At 43.1% G+C, this 21602-nt stretch overlaps 1 protein-coding gene and 1 long non-coding RNA gene across 2 annotated transcripts in view; both read left to right on the top strand.

Moving 5' to 3' along the window:
• Window positions 1-5056: 5056 nt before the first annotated feature.
• LOC134030257 (butyrophilin subfamily 2 member A2-like) overlaps window positions 5057-21602 on the top strand; it is a gene marked incomplete at its 3' end in the record, with an annotated part of 54499 nt that continues 37953 nt past the window's right edge. Inside the window, exons 1-7 of the mRNA XM_062474028.1 lie at window positions 5057-5250; window positions 10627-10740; window positions 10973-11335; window positions 11466-11747; window positions 11989-12105; window positions 16541-16561; window positions 20201-20221. Of these exons, the coding sequence (XP_062330012.1) occupies window positions 5124-5250; window positions 10627-10740; window positions 10973-11335; window positions 11466-11747; window positions 11989-12105; window positions 16541-16561; window positions 20201-20221 (1045 nt within the window). The remainder of the gene's footprint in view (window positions 5251-10626; window positions 10741-10972; window positions 11336-11465; window positions 11748-11988; window positions 12106-16540; window positions 16562-20200; window positions 20222-21602) is intronic.
• LOC134011888 (uncharacterized) lies at window positions 18129-19562 on the top strand. The gene is made up of 3 exons (XR_009928515.1): window positions 18129-18146; window positions 18780-18800; window positions 19107-19562. It is a non-coding gene; the product is annotated as an uncharacterized LOC134011888 (long non-coding RNA).

Here is a 21602-nt window from a genome sequence, read left to right as displayed (position 1 = left end):
TCTCAAATATCAAGCTGCAATTCCTTTACTAGCCTGTACCCGCCTGTCGGTCTGTTAGTTTGTTAGCCAATGTCGTTGCCATAGTTGCAAATTCAACTTCCTGGACTCTCCTTTGTCTCAGGACAGAGCAAAATGCACTTCCTCCACGTTTTTCACCATTAGCCATTAACCAACAGTCACAGCCTAGATTTTCTTTTCAAGTCTATCAACCATTAGTACCATTTTAATTTCAACGTAAAAATTAGGCTCCGAAATCTACATATGCACCTAATATCACTCGCCAGAGAATGACAGTTTACCCATGTATTAGCATTCTGGTTGGACAAAGCTTCAACTTCAAGTCCATTTAAATAGGTAAATATGAATACCACCAAACCCAACACATTTCAACAAATCATCTCAGCAGCAATAAACACACATATGTAGTACCTTTGCCCTTAACAACAAACGCAATTCGGTCACTCGAACTAATTCCCCTTGTATACACTTCAGTCCCTCGGACTGGCTCAATCTTTCTAATCACTTCTTCATAACCCTTTACATATTTCTTTAAACAACAGTAACATCTGTGAACTCCCACAAAATTAAAAATAAAACCATCGAACATTTCCAGACATAAACAAAAATATTCCTTAAACAACATAACATTTCCGTTTGAACACATAACTTTCTATAAAAGTTTCAATAACCCCGGGATTGTAATTCCTAAAATGAATACCGCTTTTATTGCCAAAACTGGCCTTTTACCAATTATCCTACCCAAACACTAAATTTCCAGCGCGTTATTCAATAACGAATCAAGCTCATAATATAGAAAATCGGTCTGTACATAATTTCCAAATCAAGAGTATGGCAACTCACAATATTTCCTTAAGTTCGACAAAGAAACAGAAACACACATCTGTTTTCCCAACCAATATACTTCACAATTCAACGTCAAATTCTCAATAAAATGAGTGATATTTTTTTTTTTTTTTTTTTTTTTTTTTTTAAACACTCAGCTGATTACCAATTTAATCTTTACCAATCCTCTAAAGTATACTTTTTACTCTTGGGACTCAGAAATCAATACATTTCCTGACCCAATTTCCCAGGGCCTTAAAGACACACAGCACGATATCACGTGTGAATTATTACCCTTTATGCGCTCGTCAGCACATTTCCTGCATGCTTTTTTGTACGACTCTAACGTAACGGGACCAACGTTCCAACGTTCCCCCAATTTGTACGACTCTAACGTAACGGGACCAACGTTCCAACGTTCTCCCAATTTGTACGACTTGCACGCACAGGACAAAGCTCTTCTCCAGTCTCCGCCCTATTACTAACTAAACCGAATTATTGACCATAGTCTAAACAACACACATTTAGACAACTCAAATTACACAGTAACCAAAAGAATATCTCACCGGTTCTTTTGAAGACCCCGCGTCAGCCACAAAACGTCCAACGGGCGCCCCCCCTGGCCCTGCTGTCTCACGCATGGCGGAAGGAAAGGCGGCTTTTTGCCGTAAGATCAATTCGCCGAGGGGAGCTGCCTGCTGAACGCCGTAGACCAATCGAGGATCCCCGTACTGGCCACCAAGTGAAATGGCAGAAATTCCAGCGGCACTGTGCAGATTTGAATAGTCAAGAGATGGCGGTTACAATAAATTTATTTTGCTTATACAGATCATGATTTAACAAAGTACTTTGTGATCAGTCATAACGAAGGAGGTGCTAGCCACAGGTCGTTCGCCAGAGTGATACAGAACAACCCCAAAACCCTGCCTTATATAAACTTTAGATCAAATGGTTATTCTGAACTCTGTGATTGGTCAGCACTGCTCAGTGACAGTGACTTCATATCAAGTTCCCACGGTTCTTTATTGTGGCCTCTCTCCCCAAACCAGTAGATAGTAAAACCACAGGGGTTCACCAGTCAAATGGTCAACTGTCCTTTGTGTGGGCCACTTCAAACAAGTCTACAGGAAGGGTCAGAGCAGCAGATCACAATAACAATACAGTTGAATCCACATTTGTCTCCAGACCAACTGTCTCTTCCTCCCCAGGTGACAAGAACTCTCTCAGGTCACCCAGACTTCCCGTCTCCTAGTTATAAAACTGCAAATGGCATCTCTACCAAATGTAGTTGACTCTTAATCAACTTTAGACTTCCGTTAAAACACATTCCTCATATATGAAACACACACATTATAACTGTATTCCAAAATTTCCATGACACTCCTCCACCTGACTACCTCCACCTGTATCTCCCTCCAGCTCTCCTCCACCTGACTACCTCCACCTGTATCTCCCTCCAGCTCTCCTCCACCTGACTACCTCCACCTGTATCTCCCTCCAGCTCTCCTCCACCTGACTACCTCCACCTGTATCTCCCTCCAGCTCTCCTCCACCTGACTACCTCCACCTGTATCTCCCTCCAGCTCTCCTCCACCTGACTACACCTGTATCTCCCTCCAGCTCTCCTCCACCTGACTACCTCCACCTGTATCTCCCTCCAGCTCTCCTCCACCTGACTACCTCCACCTGTATCTCCCTCCAGCTCTCCTCCACCTGACTACCTCCACCTGTATCTCCCTCCAGCTCTCCTCCACCTGACTACCTCCACCTGTATCTCCCTCCAGCTCTCCTCCACCTGACTACCTCCACCTGTATCTCCCTCCAGCTCTCCTCCACCTGACTACCTCCACCTGTATCTCCCTCCAGCTCTCCTCCACCTGACTACCTCCACCTGTATCTCCCTCCAGCTCTCCTCCACCTGACTACCTCCACCTGTATCTCCCTCCAGCTCTCCTCCACCTGACTACCTCCACCTGTATCTCCCTCCAGGTCTCCTCCACCTGACTACCTCCACAGTGTCCTTCACCTGTTTCTCTACTGCTTGCTATGTATCTTCCAGCATGTTCTTTACCTCTCTGTCAGGATGTTCTGTAGCAGCACAGTGTACTTCACCTGTTTCTCTACTGGAGTACCAGGATGTAAACAGAAGCCACAACCAAAGTACCCTTTAAACTGTGTGGGTGTTTTTCATGGCTGGTCTTGCCTTTACATCTACACAACCACATAGTCCAACAATCTTGCTGTTCACACATGTTCCAGTTTTTCTCTAAAACACCTTTGGATGCCAGTGTTTTGGCCAACAAAGAGTCAGAGAAAATGGACAGGAGTGTCTCTTGAGCACCAAAGCAAAGACCCACAAGCGCTCCCTTCTGAGATCTCCTTCTGGGAGGGAGCTTGTTTAAATGCAGCTGTATCGGCCATATTGAACATCTGGAAGACATGTACACAGGTGAGCCGTCAGAACTGAAATGAAAAGACAAATTGTTTGGATCTGACAGAATTCCACCTGGTTTTGATAAGTTTTGATATATTTCACCATCATATATGTCCAAGGGGACATGTTCACTTTGGTGTCTGTAGCTCATGCTGTTTTGAATCGGAGGATTCTAAAGTGGTGCCTGAATTTGAGGTGCAATTGGTATGTTGATAAAAAGGCTTGCACTGTTCAAGGAACTGATTTCAATGGGAGCGCTACAGTTTCACACTGCTATGTTTTTGTCTTTGATGTTATCTTGATTGTATATTTAACACTTTTTGCAGTAGAAGTGGAACTCTACTATTTCTGAGTTGTTTTTAAAGATCTTGTTAAACAGATATTTTAATCTGGGTAACACCTCTTTGTTTGTGGCGCACTGGGTTGAACTGCCCGGCCGTCTGCTCCTGCTCTAACTTGTTGATGAGGTACAAGGTGTAGCCTACATCATGTTACTGCTCTACCTTGTTGATGAGGTACAAGGTGTAGCCTACATCATTTACCTGCTCTACCTTGTTGATGAGGTACAAGGTGTAGCCTACATCATTTACCTGCTCTACCTTGTTTATGAGGTACAAGGTGTAGCCTACATCATTTACCTGCTCTACCTTGTTTATGAGGTACAAGGTGTAGCCTACATCATTTACCTGCTCTACCTTGTTGATGAGGTACAAGGTGTAGCCTACATCATTTACCTGCTCTACCTTGTTGATGAGGTACAAGGTGTAGCCTACATCATTTACCTGCTCTACCTTGTTTATGGTACAAGTTGAAGGCTACATCTTTTTCCTGCTCAAACTAGATTCAATTCAATACCGTAGTACTGATACACATAATGTAGTTCAGAATTCTCCCACTGTACTGATGAAATACTGAGCCCCTGGCTGATCCCTCCCAGCCACAACTAAATACTGGGCTTCTCCATTTCTCCAGGGTGGAACACCTGGTTGACCTACGTCTGGTATGTAGGTCCTCCCTCCACCCTGGGGGGTTATGGGGGAACTGATCACTTCCTGCCCTCCTCTCCAAGGCTGTATTCATACCAGGTGTGTCTCTGACTGCTCTATAGCAGCTCCCCCAGCTCTCTAATCACATGACCAACAGGCTGCTGGAGAGCCTTCATGTGTGTCCAGCTGGTCTACTGCTAGGGCCCCTGAAGAGGTGACTAATACCAGAAGAAACACATCGAGGACCTAAACTCTTGTAAAGTCTTGACATTGTTTCAATGAGACAAGTGTCCTGTAGCACCACTAGGGGGCAGCACTAGGACATGGCTGCATTGTGAACCACTGATTAGTGCTTCTACACACAATAATGGAAAACACTCTCTATCCTTCCCTCCCGCTCCTTTCTCTCTCTCTCTCTCTGTCTCTCTCTCTGTCTCTCTCCCTCTCCCCCCCCCCCCCTCTCTCTCTCTCTCTCTCTCTCTCTCTCTCTCTCTCTCTCTCCCTCTCTCTCTCTCTCTCTCTCTCTCTCTCTCTCTCTCTCCCTCTCTCTCTCTCTCTCTCTCTCTCTCTCCCTCTCTCCCTCTCTCTCCCTCTACTCCTCCGTCTCCTTTACCTCCTCTCTCCTCCTCTACTCCTCCCCCTCTCTCCTCCTCACCCCCTGTCTCCTTGACCTCCTCTCTCCTCCTCTACACCTCCCCCTCTCTCCTCCTCACCCCCTGTCTCCTTTACCTCCTCAATTCCAGTACTGAGACTCCAAACAGGATCAACCAAAAGTGAGGGGTACATTTTCGGACTTGAATAATATGTACAGAATGTTCCATGAACAGTAACAATACCAACAGCAGTAAGAGCAGTCTTTAATGTTGGGATCAGATGAGTACAAGGCAGCACTACAGGTTATCAGACTGTCAGCATTACTGTCAGACACACACAGAACCAGATGGAGCACAGAGAGGAGGCTGATGGTGAAACCAGAGTTTTATAATGGTCAGTAGAAGGTGTTTATTCATATGTTGGAGAGTGAAGGATTTACTGTCAGTCCAGGATAGGTTATGATTAAGTAAATTAGCATCTCTATTCCTGGTCGGATGTCTTATCCTTTCAAATACTGGACGTGTTTGTTTAACAGAATAGATCCTAGACTACAATATAACATTATTTCATGTCTGTTAAACATGTCTATTGTGTCTGTAAAAGTTATCATCAGCTATTGTGTGTTGGCAACAATGTCAGTCAGTGGTTAAGGACCTCCCACCTGTGCTGATCAACAGGAAGAGGATGTACTGTGTTATCAGTTATCAGTGTCCAGGGAGGAGACAGACTAAGATATTTGACAACAACACTGTATGTGTCATTAAGGGTTTAACCCTTGTGCTGCCTTCGGGTCACATGACCCAAAGGTTCATAACGAACCATCGTTGTGTTTACCCAATTTTACCCAATACAAAAACAAAAAATCTTAAATATTTTAACCTTTGCAATGTGGGGGGTCTGAGACAGCACGACGGTTAAAAGAAAATGCTTCACTTTGTTTTTGTATGCGGTAAAGTTGTCGCAATACGACGAATGACTGATGGGTCAGAATGACCCGAAGATAACACACGGGTTAAATAATATTATATTTGTATATCCTATTTAGAGTGTTTTGGTCCTCTATAGACTGAGGAGCTAGTGCTAACAGCTTTTGATTGTGGGTCAAGAGATGGCTAGCCTATGACAACCTATGATGACATAAACCTTCATTCAATACACCCTCTAGTATAAACCTGTTCCACTGTTTTCCTCTGTGAATGTTCCTTGGTGAATGTTTCATTTGCACTGTGCAAGAGTATCCTGAGCATGAGAAAGACCCTGATCAGAGACAGGGCAGAGAGAGGAGGGTTCTGGCAGGGCAGGTGATCAGAGACAGGGCAGAGAGAGGAGGGTTCTGGCAGGGCAGGTGATCAGAGACAGGGCAGAGAGAGGAGGGTTCTGGCAGGGCAGGTGATCAGAGACAGGGCATAGAGAGGAGGGTTCTGGCAGGGCAGGTGATCAGAGACAGGGCAGAGAGAGGAGGGTTCTGGCAGGGCAGGTGATCAGAGACAGGGCAGAGAGAGGAGGGTTCTGGCAGGGCAGGTGATCAGAGACAGGGCAGAGAGAGGAGGGTTCTGGCAGGGCAGGTGATCAGAGACAGGGCAGAGAGAGGAGGGTTCTGGCAGGGCAGGTGATCAGAGACAGGGCAGAGAGAGGAGGGTTCTGGCAGGGCAGGTGATCAGAGACAGGGCAGAGAGAGGAGGGTTCTGGCAGGGCAGGTGATCAGAGACAGGGCAGAGAGAGGAGGGTTCTGGCAGGGCAGGTGATCAGAGACAGGGCAGAGAGAGGAGGGTTCTGGCAGGGCAGGTGATGTAGGCTGCAGGTGAGGGAGGACAAACATCCAGAGTTACAGTACAGAACACAGTACAGTGATGATCATGTGAGAGGGTGAGAAATCATGTTTCTGGAATTTGTCTGGAAATTATTGTAATTGTGACTGGCAGTTTTGGTCATAAATTGTTTAGGTTGTGTCATATCATTCTTATAAGTCATGGGACCCACAACTCCTGAGAACGCTCATAATTTCTACTGGGAGCGTCAAGTGAAAAACACCTGCTTTTCCTCATACATGACATCGTTTCTACAGAGCACTGTAACAGCTGGAATGTAACACAGAGGACATCTGAACCAGAGAGAAGAGAGACTTACTTCCTGACTTCTCCTCCACCTGTACATCCCTCCAGCTTTCCTCCACCTGACTACCTTATATCTCACCTGACTAATACTGACTGTATCCCTGTGAGTTCTACAGAACAGAGGCTGACAGACTGACATCAGACATGAGCAGGAATGATGTGTACAGTTGAGGAGTGACTGGTTGGTTAGGGTTAGAAAGAAGAGATTTAGGTGTGTTGTTCACCTTATAATCTATGGATCAAATCAAATTAGTTACACTTCAATAAATAATGCTGTTGTCATGATGAATTAGAGAGTGTGTGTTTCAGAAATGAATCAATTTTACCAGTTCATTTTATCACAGGACACATAAACTGAACATTAAACTGAACCCTGTTGTGACCCAAAATGTAGCCCTGTACATCTGAAATGTTGTTTTGTCAACAGACAATTCTGTGTTAGCACTGTCTGACTCAGCAAACTCCTCTTCTTCACTGTACTCTGTTGTTGTTTTTTGTACACGTGTCATCCAGGGTCAACATATACATGCAAACAGGCTGTGCAGACAGGCCTCTTACACCCGCGACAAACAGTGAATGTTTTACAGTCCTTCTTCACCGGGCAGACTTGACATCTCTTTCTGGCAGAGACCGGTGAGGCCGGTCCTGCCGATGAGGAGCGGGCAGCAGCGGCGTCAGCCTCTTCGGGATCGCGACAGCTGGCCATCTGGAGACCTCTCACAACCGCCGCCGACACTTCCGTGTGTGGGAGATGTTGTCTTCTGTCTATCAGCAGAGTCACGAGGGCCCTGCCAAGCTGCTCGAGGAAAACCCTCCTCTTGTTGGGCTTACGAGGCATCCAGTTGGGGTTGACCTCTCTCCATATCACAAAGGTGTTGTAGGAGGAAACATCAATGATGTTGTGGAACCTGACCAGGGGCCAGCAGGCAGTCTTCCTTTTACAGCTGTAGCAAGCGATGACCTTATCTAGATTGTCCACACCTCCTTTGTTGCGGTTGTAGTCTAGGACGATGGTCGGTTTCCCGTCGTCTCTATCACTGATTTCAGCGTCTGTGTGACGTTAACTCATAAGTAAAACGTTCTTGTTTTTCTTGGCGAGGTAGGAAACTAGAGTGGTGGTGGGAGTGAAGGCGAACTGTGACGACAGCACCCGTCTCCTCTTTGTCACTAGCAGCTCAGACGGGAGCTCGGATCTGTTCTTTCGGACCGTGCCAACCATGGTCATGTTTCTCGTCGTCATGAGGTTGCGTCCGAGTTCGTAAGATGTGAAGAAATTGTCACACATGACATTGCGATCCTTCAGGCCTTCTGTCATATTGAGGATGGCGCGCATCCCCTGGTTCTTCTCCGGGGCTCTGTCGATCGACTTCCCGGTGTACACTTGTATCTTCCAAGCGTAGCTTGATTTTGCATCGCACGTGACCCACGACTTGATCCCGTACTTCGCCGGTTTGCTTGGCATGTACTGCTTGAATGGACACCGTCCTCTGAATGCGACCAGTTGTTCATCCACGGTCACTTCACGCCCTGGGTCGTAGAGGTGGGGTAATCCCTCTACCCACATATCCCAGACCTCTTTTATCGCCGCCAACTTGTCCGTTGCTCGTCTCGCCGCTCGTGTTCCACAGTCGTCAAATCGTATCGATTTCGAGAAAGTGTAGAAGAGTTTGAGCGGCATCGTAGCGAGGAAAATCGAATGAATACCCTTCTCGATTTGTCAAGTCCAAGATTACTCTTTCAATTTGTGGCTGACGAAAAAGGTGGAGACGATGTCATCAGCATGGGAAACGGTGTAAACTGTGGGTCCGGGGTCCTCTCTGTGATGTTCCGTTGCGACGGCATCCTCTGATTCCGATACGCAACCGAAGACCATTTGATTTTGCTGTTCGACACGAAAGGAGGATGAGGATGTGACATCACGAAAGGAGGATGAGGATATGACATCACGAAAGGAGGATGAGGATGTGACATCACGAAAGGAGGATGAGGATGTTACATCACGAAAGGAGGATGAGGATGTGACATCACGAAAGTCTCTCTGTCAATTTGAGGGACTTGGTCATTGTAAGCTTTGTCTTCTTCAGGCGATGACACGTCGCAGTGGTCTGCGTTGTACTCATCCCCATCTTCTTCTTCTGACACATCCTCTGCCTCTTCAGAGTCACCTTGCTCTGACACATCCTCTGCCTCTTCAGAGTCACCTTGCTCTGACACATCCTCTGCCTCTTCAGAGTCACCTTGCTCTGACACATCCTCTGCCTCTTCAGAGTCACCTTGCTCTGACACATCCTCTGCCCTTGCAAACATCCGCTGTAGAACTTACAGCGCAGTGAAATCCCCAGCCGTAGCTGCGTGACCCTAGACAACCACTGTCCTGACACCCACTGAATGTATGTTAGTAGCACTTCCCTACATCTTACATGATTACATGGATGAAGATGATATTAAACTTTTCTTGGAAAAGTTATTTTTGCTACACCGGCACCGGTCACACGTTTCCTACGGCTTACATAATAACATGAATAAAAAATACTTTCGTTTTGTATTAGGAAAAATAGTTGCGACAATGGGATGGGTCACAACGACCCCAGGACAGTGCAAGGGTTCCTCCTAGTGGTAACTAGTGATATTACGTGATATGTCACGTGATATACCCCCCCTTCACATTCTCTCCCCTATGCATCTACGTTGTTGTATTAGGAAACGTTGCACAGACACGGCGGGGGGGCACAATGACCCCGAGATAACGCGAGGGTGGCGGTGTCGTAATACACAACGGGACACGGCAGGGGGGTCACATGACCTTGAGACAGCGCGAAGGTTAAAAGAAAATGCTTCATTTTATTTTTGTATTAAGTAAAGTTGTCGCAATACGAAGGGGGATCACAATGACCCGAAGGCAGCACAAGGGTTAAACATTAAACTGTTTGTTACTTTAAAACTAACCTTCTGGATGATCACAGGGATATTTGATTTGTCAACTGATTGCATATGTCAGATTCATTGCATGATTTGTAAGCAGAGAAAATTTCTTGCTATCAAACATTGTCTACTTAATCAACTGAATTAGTGTACTGGTGAAGCAATAGATTAAATAGGCCTGTAGATAAGTTTGTCAAGGGATTTAATGCTCCCTTGTAAAAGTATTTTTAGTATTTTTAAAATGTAAAAATACAATAGTTTATTTTGATACATGTTGTGGCTTTTGTATTTTGTAGTGTATTTTAATACTTACAATTAAGATATTTGGTATTTTATTTTAAAATACATTTTGATGTATCTTTACCCTTCCCTGGACGTATTCACCATGAAAGTTTATGAAAAAGGTATTTGAGCGTGTGCTCCACGTTCTGGATGTTGTCCTCAGGAATGATGCTGACCCTGTCTGGCTGTGTGTTCAGGATGTTGTCCTCAGGAATGATGCTGACCCTGTCTGGCTGTGTGTTCAGGATGTTGTCCTCAGGAATGATGCTGACCCTGTCTGGCTGTGTGTTCAGGATGTTGTCCTCAGGAATGATGCTGACCCTGTCTGGCTGTGTGTTCAGGATGTTGTCCTCAGGAATGATGCTGACCCTGTCTGGCTGTGTGTTCAGGATGTTGTCCTCAGGAATGATGCTGACCCTGTCTGGCTGTGTGTTCTGGATGTTGTCCTCAGGAATGATGCTGACCCTGTCTGGCTGTGTGTTCTGGATGTTGTCCTCAGGAATGATGCTGACCCTGTCTGGCTGTGTGTTCAGGATTCTCCTACTGCTCCACACAGCAGACTGCGGTAAACAAATCACTGTCATGGAGATGTGTATTTTACCATCTAGCTATCTGTAAAGTTTTGTCTCTTAGGTACACTATAATAGTCATAGTAATAGTTAACAGTAGGACTGATAGTAACAGTTTAAAGTGATGCAGATCAACTAGATTGCAGGCCTCCATCAGACCAGAGCAAGTTGAGGAGAGAGGATGTTTGTCCTCTGAGATTCACTCTTTATCTGTTCTCTTCTCTTCAGTTACTCATAAGGTCATTACTCCAGTTCGTCAAATCACTGCTGTGGCTGGTGAAAGTCTAGTTCTGCCGTGCTACGTCGACCCCAGCATCAGTGCTGAGGGCTGGACGGTGGAGTGGTTGAAACCCTCAGAAGACAAATACCAACGCACCATCCATCTTTACAAAGAGGGCAGAGATGACAATGAATATCAGAATCCCTCCTTCAAGACCAGAACAACTCTGTTTAAAGAAGAACTGAAGACAGGCAACACCTCCTTGAAGCTGCTCTGGGTTAGAGGCACTGATGAAGGAACTTACAAATGTTTTGTTGGGTCACCTACCTTGGACTGGTATGATGATTCCAACATTGAAGTCCATGTTAAAGGTGAATTTACTTAGTTTTTGTAACTTGCTGATGTAATTAAACTAAGGCCATACTTCAAAAAACATGACTGAATCTGTAGTTTACCTGTCCTTCTAATAACCTGATTGAATCTGCATCTGTGTGTTTGTAGCTGTAGGATCTCAGCCAGTGGTCTCCATTGAGGGACACAGAGGGGCAGGGATGGGTCTGCTCTGTGAGACACAAGGCTGGTACCCTGAACCAGAGATGGTGTGGCGGGACATTGAAGGAGTCTCTCTCTCTGCTGATCCTCCAGAGACGACCAGAGACTCTGAGGGACTCTACACACTCAGACTGAGGGTCACTGTTCAGAAGACAGATAGAAACCTCTGCATTTGTAGAGTGAAACAGAAATACATGGAGAGAGATGAGACGGCAAAGATTCATGTTCCTGGTGAGTTATTCAGCCTCACATCTTCCTCTGAGAATCCACAAGGTTTGGGATTTTCTGGGAACGTGGGAATTTCTACTAGTGAATAGGAGAGGAAGGACAACAACATCACACAACCACCACAACAAAAAGGACAATATTATACACTTGAAAACTAATATATACATAGTGATAGACAGACATTGCAGCACTAGGTATAAACAATTGTAAAATAATAGCTCTGCTTTAAACATGTATGTTTCAGATGAGCTGTTCTATCAAGATCACTCAGGGAAATGGTCCTTGGCTGGGGTGTTTGGTGTCTCTGTCGTGGGATTAGCTGTGGCCATCTGTGTCCTGGTGAAGAGACATAGAGATAAAGGTAAGTGATGGATGAATACAAGATTGACAGACATGTTCCATTCAATTATTCTTCATAGTCATGTTATTAGTCAAATCTTGTACAAGTCTTACGTGTAAATGATCCATGAGTGGATTCATGTTCTATATAGGGAGTTGGGCTATTAATCAGAAGGTTGTTGGTTCGAACCCTGGCTGTGCAAAATTAAAAATAAAAAAAACTTCACCCTAATTGCCTCGGGGAGAATGTCCCTGTACTTACTGTAAGTCGCTCTGGATAAGAGTGTCTGCTAAATGACTAAATGTAAATGTATATCTGACCTCTACAGAGTCATGTTCTATATCTGATTCTACAGAGTCATGTTCTATATCTGACTCTACAGAGTCATGTTCTATATCTGACCTCTACAGAGTCATGTTCTATATCTGACCTCTACAGAGTCATGTTCTATATCTGACCTCTACAGAGTCATGTTCTATATCTGACCTCTACAGAGTCATGTTCTATATCTGACCTCTACAGAGTCATGTTCCATATCTGACCTCTACAGAGTCATGTTCTATATCTGACCTCTACAGAGTCATGTTCTATTTCTGACCTCTACAGAGTCATGTTGTATATCTGACCTCTACAGAGTCATGTTCTATATCTGACTCTACAGAGTCATGTTCTATATCTGACCTCGACAGAGTCATGTTCTATATCTGACCTCGACAGAGTCATGTTCTATATCTGACCTCTACAGAGTCATGTTCCATATCTGAACTCTACAGAGTCATGTTCTATATCTGACCTCTACAGAGTCATGTTCTATATCTGATTCTACAGAGTCATGTTCTATATCTGACCTCTACAGAGTCATGTTCTATATCTGACCTCGACAGAGTCATGTTCTATATCTGACCTCGACAGAGTCATGTTCTATATCTGACCTCTACAGAGTCATGTTCTATATCTGACCTCTACAGAGTCATGTTCTATATCTGACCTTTACAGAGTCATGTTCCATATCTGACCTCTACAGAGTCATGTTCTATTTCTGACCTCTACAGAGTCATGTTCTATATCTGACCTCGACAGAGTCATGTTCTATATCTGACTCTACAGAGTCATGTTCTATATCTGACCTCTACAGAGTCATGTTCTATATCTGACCTCTACAGAGTCATGTTCTATATCTGACCTCTACAGAGTCATGTTCTATATCTGACCTCGACAGAGTCATGTTCTATATCTGACCTCTACAGAGTCATGTTCTATATCTGACTCTACAGAGTCATGTTCTATATCTGACCTCTACAGAGTCATGTTCTATATCTGACTCTACAGAGTCATGTTCTATATCTGACTCTACAGAGTCATGTTCTATATCTGACCTCTACAGAGTCATGTTCCATATCTGACCTCTACAGAGTCATGTTCTATATCTGACCTCTACAGAGTCATGTTCTATATCTGACCTCTACAGAGTCATGTTCTATATCTGACCTCTACAGAGTCATGTTCTATATCTGACTCTACAGAGTCATGTTCTATATCTGACTCTACAGAGTCATGTTCTATATCTGACCTCTACAGAGTCATGTACTATATCTGACCTCTACAGAGTCTTGTTCTATATCTGACCTCTACAGAGTCATGTTCTATATCTGACCTCTACAGAGTCATGTTCTATATCTGACCTCTACAGAGTCATGTTCTATATCTGACTCTACAGAGTCATGTTCTATATCTGACCTCTACAGAGTCATGTTCTATATCTGACTCTACAGAGTCATGTTCTATATCTGACCTTTACAGAGTCATGTTCTATATCTGACTCTACAGAGTCATGTTCTATATCTGACCTCTACAGAGTCATGTTCCATATCTAACCTCTACAGAGTCATGTTCTATATCTGATTCTACAGAGTCATGTTCTATATCTGACCTCTACAGAGTCATCTTCTATATCTGACCTCTACATAGTCATGTTCTATATCTGACCTCTACAGAGTCATGTTCTATATCTGACCTCTACAGAGTCATGTTCTATATCTGACCTCTTCAGAGTCATGTTCTATATCTGACCTCTACAGAGTCATGTTCTATATCTGACTCTACAGAGACATGTTCTATATCTGACCTCTACAGAGTCATGTTCTATATCTGACCTCTACAGAGTCATGTTCTATATCTGACCTCTACAGAGTCATGTTGTATATCTGACCTCTACAGAGTCATGTTCTATATCTGACTCTACAGAGTAATGTTCTATATCTGACCTCGACAGAGTCATGTTCTATATCTGACCTCTACAGAGTCATGTTCTATATCTGACCTCTACAGAGTCATGTTCTATATCTGACCTCTACATAGTCATGTTCTATATCTGACCTCTACAGAGTCATGTTCTATATCTGACCTCTACAGAGTCATGTTCTATATCTGACCTCGACAGAGTCATGTTCTATATCTGACTCTACAGAGACATGTTCTATATCTGACCTCTACAGAGTCATGTTCTATATCTGACCTCTACAGAGTCATGTTCTATATCTGACCTCTACAGAGTCATGTTCTATATCTGACCTCTACAGAGTCATGTTGTATATCTGACCTCTACAGAGTCATGTTCTATATCTGACTCTACAGAGTCATGTTCTATATCTGACCTCGACAGAGTCATGTTCTATATCTGACCTCGACAGAGTCATGTTCTATATCTGACCTCTACAGAGTCATGTTCCATATCTGAACTCTACAGAGTCATGTTCTATATCTGACCTCTACAGAGTCATGTTCTATATCTGATTCTACAGAGTCATGTTCTATATCTGACCTCTACAGAGTCATGTTCTATATCTGACCTCGACAGAGTCATGTTCTATATCTGACCTCGACAGAGTCATGTTCTATATCTGACCTCTACAGAGTCATGTTCTATATCTGACCTCTACAGAGTCATGTTCTATATCTGACCTTTACAGAGTCATGTTCCATATCTGACCTCTACAGAGTCATGTTCTATTTCTGACCTCTACAGAGTCATGTTCTATATCTGACCTCGACAGAGTCATGTTCTATATCTGACTCTACAGAGTCATGTTCTATATCTGACCTCTACAGAGTCATGTTCTATATCTGACCTCTACAGAGTCATGTTCTATATCTGACCTCTACAGAGTCATGTTCTATATCTGACCTCGACAGAGTCATGTTCTATATCTGACCTCTACAGAGTCATGTTCTATATCTGACTCTACAGAGTCATGTTCTATATCTGACCTCTACAGAGTCATGTTCTATATCTGACTCTACAGAGTCATGTTCTATATCTGACTCTACAGAGTCATGTTCTATATCTGACCTCTACAGAGTCATGTTCCATATCTGACCTCTACAGAGTCATGTTCTATATCTGACCTCTACAGAGTCATGTTCTATATCTGACCTCTACAGAGTCATGTTCTATATCTGACCTCTACAGAGTCATGTTCTATATCTGACTCTACAGAGTCATGTTCTATATCTGACTCTACAGAGTCATGTTCTATATCTGACCTCGACAGAGTCATGTTCTATATCTGACCTCTACAGAGTCGTGTTCCATATCTGAACTCTACAGAGTCATGTTCTATATCTGACCTCTACAGAGTCATGTTCTATATCTGACTCTACAGAGTCATGTTCTATATCTGACCTCTACAGAGTCATGTTCTATATCTGACCTCTACAGAGTCATGTTCTATATCTGACCTCTACAGAGTCATGTTCTATATCTGACCTCTACAGAGTCATGTTCTATATCTGACCTCTACATGTTCTACAGACTACATACAGACTCAGTTTATCACTATGTGAGGATGTTGAAGCACAACTGTCATGGTAGAACAGCTGTGCAGCGTGGTGGAACTGTCATAAGGATACCTGCAGAGTGAATTCAACTGCACTGTCAGGACAGAAAAACAATATTTATAATCTCCAGATATCTTTACATCTAATACTCCTTGTGCTTCTCATCACTACAGTACAGTAGGTAGTGGTAGGGTGCCCTTACAGCTGCTCACTATAGATCCAAGTTCTTGTTCAGTTTCTGGTGTTCATATGTCAGATGTTCTCACTGTCTCTCATCTCACTTTATTTACAGATCGTCTTGATAGAGAGAAGAGTAAGTAATATCCAGTTTATCACTATTTGAGGATGTTGAAGCACAACTGTCATGGTAGAACAGCTGTGCAGCGTGGTGGAACTGTCAGAAGGATACCTGCAGAGTGAATTCAACTGCACTGTCAGGACAGAAAAACAATATTTATAATCTCCAGATGTCTTTACATCTAATACTCCTTGTGCTTCTCATCACTACAGTACAGTAGGTAGTGGTAGGGTGCCCTTACAACTGCTCACTATAGATCCAAGTTCTTGTTCAGATTCTGGTGTTCTGTTCTCACTGTCTCTCATCTCACTTCATTTACAGTTGATCTTAAGAAAGAGAATGGTAAGTGATATCCAGTTTATCACTATGTGATGATGTTGAAGCACAACTGTCATGTCAGAACAGCTGTGCAGCGTGGTGGAACTGTCAGCAGGATTCCTACAGAGTGGATTTAACTGCACTGTTAGGACAGGAGCATGTATAGAAAGGTTAACATATTCTTAAAAGGCTAATGTTTTGAGATGGTCAGTGTATGTTCTTATCGGATAATATTGTACATTTAAAAAAACATCTGACTGATTGTAAACTCATATTATACACCAGTTGCTACTGCAGAGTGGTCTTAAGATAAGCTGTAAAGTGGTGTTAAATTACAACTGTTAACAAAAGACTTCTGATGAACAGTTACTAGAGTACAATAGGTAGTGGTAGGGTGCCCTTACAGCTGGTCACTATAGATCCAAGTTCTTGTTCAGATTCTGGTGTTCTGTTCTCACTGTCTCTCATCTAATTTCATTTACAGTTGATCTTAAGAAAAAGAATGGTAAGTGATATCCAGTTTATCACTATATTATCACAATATTTATAATCTCCAGATGTCTTTACATCTAATACTCCTTGTGCTTCTCATCACTACAGTACAGTAGGTAGTGGTAGGGTGCCCTTACAGCTGCTCACTATAGATCCAAGTTCTTGTTCAGATTCTGGTGTTCTGTTCTCACTGTCTCTCATCTCACTTCATTTACAGATCGTCTTGATAGAGAGAAGAGTAAGTAATATCCAGTTTATCACTACGTGAGGATGTTGAAGCACAACTGTCATGGTAGAACAGCTGTGCAGCGTGGTGGAACTGTCAGAAGGATACCTGCAGAGTGAATTCAACTGCACTGTCAGGACAGAAAAACAATATTTATAATCTCCAGATGTCTTTACATCTAATACTCCTTGTGCTTCTCATCACTACAGTACAGTAGGTAGTGGTAGGGTGCCCTTACAGCTGCTCACTATAGATCCAAGTTCTTGTTCAGATTCTGGTGTTCTGTTCTCACTGTCTGTCATCTCACTTCATTTACAGATCGTCTTGATAGAGAGAAGAGTAAGTAATATCCAGTTTATCACTACGTGAGGATGTTGAAGCACAACTGTCATGGTAGAACAGCTGTGCAGCGTGGTGGAACTGTCAGAAGGATACCTGCAGAGTGAATTCAACTGCACTGTCAGGACAGAAAAACAATATTTATAATCTCCAGATGTCTTTACATCTAATACTCCTTGTGCTTCTCATCACTACAGTACAGTAGGTAGTGGTAGGGTGCCCTTACAGCTGCTCACTATAGATCCAAGTTCTTGTTCAGATTCTGGTGTTCTGTTCTCACTGTCTCTCATCTCATTTCATTTACAGTTGATCTTAAGAAAAAGAATGGTAAGTGATATCCAGTTTATCACTATATTATCACAATATTTATAATCTCCAGATGTCTTTACATCTAATACTCCTTGTGCTTCTCATCACTACAGTACAGTAGGTAGTGGTAGGGTGCCCTTACAGCTGCTCACTATAGATCCAAGTTCTTGTTCAGATTCTGGTGTTCTGTTCTCACTGTCTCTCATCTCACTTCATTTACAGATCGTCTTGATAGAGAGAAGAGTAAGTAATATCCAGTTTATCACTACGTGAGGATGTTGAAGCACAACTGTCATGGTAGAACAGCTGTGCAGCGTGGTGGAACTGTCAGAAGGATACCTGCAGAGTGAATTCAACTGCACTGTCAGGACAGAAAAACAATATTTATAATCTCCAGATGTCTTTACATCTAATACTCCTTGTGCTTCTCATCACTACAGTACAGTAGGTAGTGGTAGGGTGCCCTTACAGCTGCTCACTATAGATCCAAGTTCTTGTTCAGATTCTGGTGTTCTGTTCTCACTGTCTGTCATCTCATTTCCTTTACAGGTGAGCTCATTGGAAAGAATGGTAAGTAATATCCAGTTTATCACTATGTGAGGATGTTGAAGCACAACTGTCATGGTAGAACAGCTGTGCAGCGTGGTGGAACTGTCAGAAGGATACCTGCAGAGTGAATTCAACTGCACTGTCAGGACAGAAAAACAATATTTATAATCTCCAGATGTCTTTACATCTAATACTCCTTGTGCTTCTCATCACTACAGTACAGTAGGTAGTGGTAGGGTGCCCTTACAGCTGGTCACTATAGATCCAAGTTCTTGTTCAGATTCTGGTGTTCTGTTCTCACTGTCTCTCATCTCATTTCATTTACAGGTCGGCTCATTGGGGAGAATGGTAAGTGATATCCAGTTCATCACTATGTGAGGATGTTGAAGCACAACTGTCATGGTAGAACAGCTGTGCAGCGTGGTGGAACTGTCAGAAGGATACCTGCAGAGTGAATTCAACTGCACTGTCAGGACAGAAAAACAATATTTATAATCTCCAGATGTCTTTACATCTAATACTCCTTGTGCTTCTCATCACTACAGTACAGTAGGTAGTGGTAGGGTGCCCTTACAGCTGCTCACTATAGATCCAAGTTCTTGTTCAGATTCTGGTGTTCTGTTCTCACTGTCTCTCATCTCATTTCATTTACAGGTCGGCTCATTGGGGAGAATGGTAAGTGATATCCAGTTTATCACTATGTGAGGATGTTGAAGCACAACTGTCATGGTAGAACAGCTGTGCAGCGTGGTGGAACTGTCAGCAGGATTCCTACAGAGTGGATTTAACTGCACTGTCAGGACAGGATCATGTATAGAAAGGTTAACATATTCTTAAAAGGCTAATGTTTTGAGATGGTCAGTGTATGTTCTTATCGGATAATATTGTACATTTAAAAAAAACTGACTAATTGTAAACTCATATTATACATCAGTTGCTACTGCAGAGTGGTCTTAAGATAAGCTGTAAAGTGGTGTTAAATCACAACTGTTAACAAAAGACTTCTGATGAACAGTTACTAGAGTACAGTAGGTAGTGGTAGGGTGCCCTTACAGCTGGTCACTATAGATCCAAGTTCTTATTCAGATTCTGGTGTTTATATGTCTGATGTTCTGCCTCTCATCTCACTTCATTTATAGGCCAGCTCATAAATGGTAAGTAATATCCAGTTTATCACTATGTGAGGATGTTGAAGCACAACTGTCTTTCCATTTATATCTCTGTGCTGTGCTGCCCCCTACTGTTCACACTGGTAGTTCTTGACTGAGGAGTAGGGTCAGGACTGTGTAGTGTCGTCATCAGAGGGAGAGATAGTGGTAGGGTGCTGGTTCAGCTGGTCACTATAGATCCAAGTTCTTATACCGATTCTGGTGTTCATATGTCTGATGTTCTCACTGTCTCTCATCTCACTTCATTTACAGATCGTCTTGATAGAGAGAAGAGTAAGTAATATCCAGTTTTTCACTATGTGAGGATGTTGAAGCACAACTGTCATGGTAGAACAGCTGTGCAGCGTGGTGGAACTGTCAGAAGGATACCTGCAGAATGAATTCAACTGCACTGTCAGGACAGAAAAACAATATTTATAATCTCCAGATGTCTTTACATCTAATACTCCTTGTGCTTCTCATCACTACAGTACAGTAGGTAGTGGTAGGGTGCCCTTACAGCTGGTCACTATAGATCCAAGTTCTTGTTCAGATTCTGGTGTTCTGTTCTCACTGTCTCTCATCTCATTTCCTTTACAGGTGAGCTCATTGGGGCGAATGGTAAGTGATATCCAGTTTATCACTATGTGATGATGTTGAAGCACAACTGTCATGGTAGAACAGCTGTGCAGCGTGATGGAACTGTCAGCAGGATTCCTACAGAGTGGATTTAACTGCACTGTCAGGACAGGATCATGTTCAGGAATGTCTCCTCTTGTTCAGCTGTTATTAGAACACTGATAAAGACCTTGATATCTGGATGTCATACAGAGTTGAAGGGGTTGTTACAAAGCATGAAGAACAGTGATGTACTGCTGTATCTCTTCATATCAGTATCTCTGGTCTGACCACAAATGGGACCGAAAGCCTTATTTACAATCTCCAGTCTGTCCATTTATATCTGTGGAAGTTTTTTCTTCTTCAGAAGGATAAATCAAAAATAGAGTCGGAGACAGTATATCTTTCAAAGTCAAGGTGACTTGATGGTTTTATTCAGCAATGCGGCAGCAGTACATGAAACACAAAAAGTCAATCACTTCTACCCCACAATGTATCATTTACCCAAATATGAGGAAAATCCCCCGCCCTACATGCGAAGATTTCACAATGTTCTAGAAGGTTCTTCCCACAGTTGGCCAAGGCCAACCTGTCTTCAATAAAGCCAATATGCGTGCGCACACATTATCGCTACTGCCCGCTCAAAATTCCTGTTACTCTCGGTTCTTATCCCCTCCTAGGAGCGTAGGCTACATCGATCCCAAGTATCTGGGGTAACAATAACACAAAGCCTTCAAGTTTAAGTATCCCCAGATGTTTACCCCGGGCTGTTTCCATCTCCCTCGTTTGGTACATGTTGATGTAGCAATGATCATGATCAAATAGACTGTCATGGTACATAAGATCATGATCAAATAGACTATGAAGCATATAGCAGTATATGATCTAAAGAGAGCTTAGAGAGTACTAGTGTTAGAAATATAAATGTCACAAGTAATGTGTGTGTGTGTGTGTGTGCGTGTGTGTGTGTAACCAACCATGAAAATGTGGACCATCAGAAAAAAGGTGTAAACTTCATCTTTTGGCAGATTCCATATTATCCTTTCAAGAAATGCGCTGTCTCAGTACTGAGCCTCAGGCAAAGATACAAACAACACATAGAGACAGTAGATACTGATAAGTAAACATTCTAGATATCTAAATTATATTTTATCAGGGCTCTCAAGCTTTATCAAAAGTTTGGCGTGAGATTTCCATACCTGTCGAAAAGGGCGGTTGGGGTGCTGGTGATGTTTTCTGATTGTCATTTAATAATACACTGAAATGCTTGAGTCTCACGGTGAGCCTGTATTTTGAACTTGCTTTCTTTCATTATTTTTGGAGTCTGCCTTTCCAAAGCCATCAGCCCACGGCTTGATAAAGAGTAACAGCTCAGCCCCTCATG

Source organism: Osmerus eperlanus, chromosome 1 (genome assembly GCF_963692335.1).
Source record: "Osmerus eperlanus chromosome 1, fOsmEpe2.1, whole genome shotgun sequence".
In the NCBI taxonomy this organism is placed as follows: domain Eukaryota; kingdom Metazoa; phylum Chordata; class Actinopteri; order Osmeriformes; family Osmeridae; genus Osmerus; species Osmerus eperlanus.
Note: the sequence above shows the minus strand (reverse complement) of the source record. Positions and strands in the feature narration are given on the sequence as shown.